The sequence below is a fragment of the Berghia stephanieae genome, chromosome 1, assembly GCF_034508935.2.
Source record: "Berghia stephanieae isolate SIO BIC M18660-M18661 chromosome 1, UCSD_Bste_1.3, whole genome shotgun sequence".
In the NCBI taxonomy this organism is placed as follows: Eukaryota; Metazoa; Mollusca; class Gastropoda; order Nudibranchia; family Aeolidiidae; genus Berghia; species Berghia stephanieae.
In genome coordinates, this window is record NC_088360.1 from 115,584,225 (window position 1) to 115,590,698 (window position 6,474).

At 34.7% G+C, this 6,474-nt stretch overlaps 1 protein-coding gene across 1 annotated transcript in view; it reads right to left on the minus strand.

The window, feature by feature from the left end:
- The window catches only part of LOC144962826 (3-[(3aS,4S,7aS)-7a-methyl-1,5-dioxo-octahydro-1H-inden-4-yl]propanoyl:CoA ligase-like), a 14,750-nt gene extending 8,480 nt beyond the window's left edge, over positions 1-6,270 (minus strand). Inside the window, exons 1-5 of the mRNA XM_078896113.1 lie at positions 6,195-6,270; positions 5,713-5,861; positions 4,888-5,064; positions 1,800-1,954; positions 34-207 (exon numbers count right to left, since the gene is read on the minus strand). Of these exons, the coding sequence (XP_078752239.1) occupies positions 34-207; positions 1,800-1,954; positions 4,888-5,064; positions 5,713-5,855 (649 nt within the window). The 5' untranslated portion in view covers positions 5,856-5,861; positions 6,195-6,270. The remainder of the gene's footprint in view (positions 1-33; positions 208-1,799; positions 1,955-4,887; positions 5,065-5,712; positions 5,862-6,194) is intronic.
- Positions 6,271-6,474: the final 204 nt, after the last annotated feature.

Consider the following 6,474-nt stretch of genomic DNA (forward strand, 5'->3'; position numbering starts at 1 on the left):
GAAAAAACCCCGAGTTTATGCTTGAAGACTTACACGATTCACAATATTGGACAACTGTGCCATGTGTAAGCTCTGTCATTTTGAGGTAGTCAGTGGGAGTTCCGGTGGTGAAGTGGAGGAAGCAGATCATATGTTCATCGACGTCTTCATAGATATATTCTCCCTGGCTCTTCCTTAGCATGTCAAGAAAGGACACCTTGCCGCCACCTGATTAAAGATTCACTTAATTTTGAGTAATCACCGTCAAAAGAAATGATCCCTTGTTAAAGTGGTTTCAGATGTAAAATAACAGGCAGAGCAAAGAAATAAAACAAAAAACAAAGGACATAAATTAAATATTAGATCAGCCATTGAACGGCATTGATTTGTTATTGTGAGGAATAAAAATCTAGAAGGGTTTTTAAAAAAAGAATAAAGGCCTTTATCCATTAAGACAAAGTTAATTTATAAGTTTAATTCAGATAACGCATCGCTTATATTTTTAATATTTAACAAACGTTTTATAATAGATCATATTGTTCACTACTTTTTGTCTTCATGGTAGTTTTTTAAAGGTTCGTAGGAATGCGATCAAGTTTTTAAATGGTACCTATCATAAACATAATCCTGTGTATTCGTCCAATCAAGGTTCATCCGGAGTAAAGCAATCGTTCAATCAAAACTACTGCAAGTAGATTACTGCCGTACTCTTGAAAAACACATATTTAGAAATTTGGCCAGAAAACTCATCCGTCAAATATCGATTGATTTAAATTACCTTCGTCTTCGCAAAAACTTTCAAACCTTAGACTTCGCGAAATCCCAGGTTTGAACGTTTTTGTTAAAACGAAGGTCATTTAAATCGATCGAAGTTTGAAGGACGAGTTTTCCGGCCAAATTTCTAAATATGTGTTTTTCCAGAGCACCGCAGATTAGGTGTTTGTCTTATTATAATTCTCTATTTGTCCAGATAAGAGGCCCATAGATGGGACAAAAAGTACCAGTCTCAGTTTGAATCTTATGACAATTTAAGGGCTATTTTAATTCATCGATATTTGAAGTAAATTTTTTTTCTGGCCAAAATATTTCAAAACACGGTTTTGTTAGCACAAAGCAGCAAAGCTGTCAAATGGAGATATAATGGAAATGGTATAAATTATACACAAAGATTGTGCAGTTGCTCATTATTAACATCATGTCATTAGTTTGTTCTATTACTTCAGATTGGATTTTTTTTCTAAATTTTCAAATGTAATTTCATCATTGCAGATTAATTAATTAAAACCTTACTCGGTTGTAAGTTTTGTTGAGAGCTAGAAAATAGATTTGAAAATAAAGCTTATACGTAATATCTTTACTTTAAGTAAAGGCAAAAGGAATTATGCCAAGCTTTAAAATAACTGTATAAATCAATATTATGTATATTATAGAATGGATTTAATAATTGAATGGTCTCATCGTGTTCTGATAGCCTTAAATTTTAACGATTATTCCACCAGCATTATTATGGAACCCCACTTCCATTTCAAATGTAAAAGGCGCCCTTTTTGTGCTCACATTTTAGCAATATTCGTAACCAGCATTATGAAGCTAATAAATATACTCATTCATCTCTAAGTAGAGATTTGTAATATGTGTAAAGTGCTTTACCCGAGGACAAAACTGCTGGATCAAAGATTGTTACCAGGCTTAATATTTTGCAAGAATTTGAAATCTGAGAGATATCAATTTTTAAATATGAAATATTTATTGAAATAAATCAATTTTGATTTGTCAATTCGACTGAAATCTAATCCCGCCCCAAAGAGCTTACAACTCACCGCATCTGGCAGCAAACATGATTTTTTTGAAGTGTGGCAAACGTTTGAAGTCTACAGTCCAACCATTGTCTTGACCACTGGTCTTGTAAGGATGGAAAAACTGGATTGCCTCGTCATAGGGTTCGTCTCTCGTGAACATGAAGCGGGATTTGATTCTTGGAGTGTATAAAACACGAGTTATTTACGTTAGAAATAAGAGTGAATAGTAGTTGCTTTGTCGATGACAGACATCCGTATTGCTACAATGCGGTTGACCCATAGGCACCTTTAGTACTTGCCTACAAGCTAGATTGGGTCGCCTTCCAGTTTCTGGGTACAAGTCACAATATTTTGACACAGTATAGTGCGGAAAAATGCATTGTAACGTAGACCGTCTAGTAGGATGCTCTTCATTTAAGTCAACAATAGGGAAGTAAACTCGTAACGTCACATCTTCTACTTTTCTGGTTCCAAAACACTTGGAAGTGTGTATGTAACCAGTCTTTCGGAGTACAAATGATTAATAGATTACATGTTGAATCATAAGGCATCATAACTATTTAGCCAGGATGTATAGGCAGATTCTAAGAAATACTGACCGTAAAAGAACGAGAATGACTGATCTTTAATGACGATCAACATATATTTAGACTAGAAAATAAGATGCCATCACTTTGAAATCAAAAGATAATTTACACAATGTATGTATTCAGTCCTCCGGAAGAGTAGTTTTACACTTTCAATAAAATATGAACTAGTTTTTTGACATCACAATTTTCTTCCCTATTTGTGAAGAGTATTCAGAAACTATAATGCTCATAATTTCGGCTAATCTGCATAGATTCAATACAGCTATGGATTGTTGCTCTATTTTAGCATCCGGAGAAGTGAATAGTTCTAATCAGATCAACAGACTTGCCAAATTATAGAATGAATGAAGCTGAAGTCACTCAGCTTTTTGTTATTACTTTCAGATCGCCAAAGATATGATTAGTTTTTGCTGGATGATCTCTTATAGACTGCAATATTACAATTTTTACATGGTTTTGTGTCTTGGTCTGATTTTTTTTCTTTTTAAATCGCAGAACCCGTTAATATTTATTAATGCCCTCATAATTCTGTAACATTGACTAATTACAATGCGTTTGGTAAATTGATATGATGAGAATAATATCTGCAGTCCTTTCTAGCTATGAGGCCTATAACGGCGGGAATATTCTCCATCCTTCCATAGCATGAAATGAACAAAAACAGCAACAAGTGCTTGTTTCCCCTTAGATTGGACGCTGGTCCATAACAAAGTCTAATGAAATAGTGTAGCGATCAACGCCATACTTTAATTTACTGGGTTTTGTTATGCCAGTCAGAGAGGTAATTTGGAATTACAATAGTTCAATTGTAATAAGTAAAGAGACCGGTATCAGTCTTGTGTTCAGTTGAACTTGTTTTTAATTTTTTTTTTCCTTCTGACCCTTCTGTTCATTCAACAGTAACTGGCTAACTGGTCTGTTTGATCTGACTTTGTAACAGACGAGCTCTAATTTAAAGGGCAGCAAGGCAGTTGTTGCTGTTGTTAATCTAATGCTATAGAAGTGGAAAAATATTTCCGGTTTCCTTGGCGTCATGGCTGTAAAGGGACCACAGATTTATTATTCTCACCACATCGATTTACCAAACGGATTGTAATTGTTGAAAGTTACAGAATTTTGTATGATGGCCACAACTGACTATTGTCTTGCCAGTCAAAAGTGGGATGAGAATCATATTATGTGTATGTGAGAAACAATTTGAGGTAGTACTGAATGAAATTTCATTTTTAACACGCAATCCACAGTGACCGGAGTTTTTAATTAATTGATTTACATTCGCAATTATTTTCTCATTTAAAAGGATCATATTATCTTCATGATAAATATTTATTTCCTCAGGACCTTATGCCATCGAATCGTCTTGTTCAAAAAAGTGTTCTTATAATAATAATAATAATAATAATAATAATAATAATAATAATATAATAATATAATAATAATAATAATAATAATAATAATAATAATAATAATAATGATGAATAGCATTTATATAGGGCTTTCCGCCGTGCAACACATGCTCCAAGCGCTTTACAATTACAGTTCTACAAGGTCCTTACAATACTACTGAGACATATGATTAAAATGTTCAAATGTGGGTGTTATAACATAAAAAGGTAATATTTCATACGTAATTTGAATGTTGACAATAAATCAGATTATCTTATATGTGATGGGAGAAAGTTCCAAAAGTGGGGGCCCGAAAATTGAAAGGATTGGTCACCTAACTTTCGAATGGTTTTTAGTTTGACAAGAATTGAATTGTCGTTATTTTTTTCTCAAGTTTATGTTTGGCACAATCACGATCAAGAGGTCTCTAGAAGGACTATATGTGGCCAGTGATTTATATACAATACAAATCTTGTACACAACTCTTTTCTCCACGGGTAGCCAACGCAACTCGTGAAGAAGAAGAGATGCCGACAAATATCCCTAAAATCAGCCTGGCTGCATTGCTTTGGGCAACCTGAAGTTTTCTTACCTTTTCTTTTGTTATATTGGCCATGATGGATTTACAGTTATCTAACATTGATAAAACGAGAGTTAATTAAAAGTTTCAGGTCCTGAATAAAATTTCATGTTTAACGCGTAAAATCAATGTTCTTATGAAAACCGTTTATACAAGATCAGAGCAAATTCCACCGTACTATTATTCTTTTGTGTGGCCCTGTGGTCTTGTGGTATGACATTCGCTTTCGGAGGGGTAGATCCTTGGTTTGAGTCTCGCTCTGGACATCGCAAAGTTGTGTCATTGGAAAAGACTCTTTACCCACATTCTCTCACCACACTCTGACCAGTATCAGCATCACTGTCTGTCGAAAAAAAAGATGTAATAACGCCTCACAGGCGCCATGTCTCTCCGTACATGTTATGTGGTGTTGTTGGTTTGGAACCCCTTGGAAAGCTCTTTGAGCACAGTAGGTAGGCATTGCGCTGTATCAAACATCAATATTTAAAAAGAAATTTGACTTAGAATAGAGATATTCTGAAGATAAAGTTACAAAATTTAAAAAATCACATACTTCTCCATGCATTGCAGCAAGCCTTCGGCGTCTTTGAACGTGATCTCAAGACTTGCAGGGACTGCCCCAGCTAGAATGATGCCATATGTCACAACTGCACATTCAATGCTGAGTGGAAGCAACGTTGTGACATATTCACCCGGTGTGACGCCCTTTTGCCTCAGGATGTATGCAAACCTATTGAGATTGGAAAAAAATCTTTGAAGTTCACGTTTAAAATCGATGGTCATTTTAATCGATCGTAGTTATTGGGAGTATAGGTTATTTGGGAAAGTCGTAAAGAAAGCGTTTTAACATTGTACATTAGTATAAATATGTGTTGAAAGATAATATGTATAATTACGCCTGAAGACTGAATGAAATTATGGGTTTAATTCGAAAAGTCATTGATAAACAGAGCCGGGCAACGTAGAAAGACATTTTAAAAATATTAATAAATTTTTAAAAATATATATCCCAATAAATCAGTCTTCCTCGACCGGAGATTGAACTCAGACCTTCTGTTTACCATAATCAGAAAGTCTGAGGTTCGATCTCCAGTCAAGGAAGGCTGATATTTTTTGGGGATGATTTTTCCCTTGTATTTTAATTTCCAATTTATCTGGCACTGTTCCATAAACACCTTTTCAGATTTTTATCTTACACCGGTGCCTGCTCTCTAATTTTTCACTGTGGATATTGTTGCAAGAAAGGATGTTTGCCTTGGTTTGAGGGTTTTCCACCATCTCATTGGACTCGATAACAATTTGGGTTATCAAACTTGTATATCATATGGATGAAGATTCCAACTAATAGCCAAAGATAAAAAAAAAAAAACTGCTTTACCTTGAGCATAGCTGATAAAATTCTGAGAACTTGATCGACTGGCGTTGTCCCTTTTCATCGTAAGAAACGAAGGCTTCAAAATTTGGATTCTCTTTCCTCAGTTTGTCAAGTCTGTAAGTGAAAGTATTCTTGGCCAAACCCATTGTACGCTGACAAGAAAAACAAAAAGCGTATACTTAGATTATTCCCCCCACTCCCCACTCCTTCCCCACCCAACGTAAGTCACATATGAAAATCTTTTTAAAAAATACTAATTTTTGTAATATGAATTTTAAGGACATTTGAACTAGGTGGCTGGTCAATAAGACAGAAAAAGCTTTTATATATTAAAAGGGGAGCGTCCCTCGTGATGCAAGAGTTTTTATGCGATCGTTGTTGAGAAAATAACTTTATATTTTCCTCCTCTTCGGTATAAGATATAGTATGAAATGTATTATTACAATTATTACGATTAAAATCTTAACCTTTATCTAGCAACTTACCTTTATCACTTCAGAATGGTTGCTTTCCCTTCTTCAACAAAGTAATCACGACTGACTCCATACATCAACAAATATCACATCACACATCTGCATAGTGGTCATATGTTTCTTGTATCTCAGCGATTTTTAGGTGCTAATGGCATTTAAATTATGTGAGAAACCCGATATCATGGGGGAATGATTGATTCAATGATGGTAGTGAAGTATTAGAGGATTAGATATGATGGGCAGGTGCTTTATAAACTAACAGTGCGATATGTATAAAGTGTTTTTTTCTAGC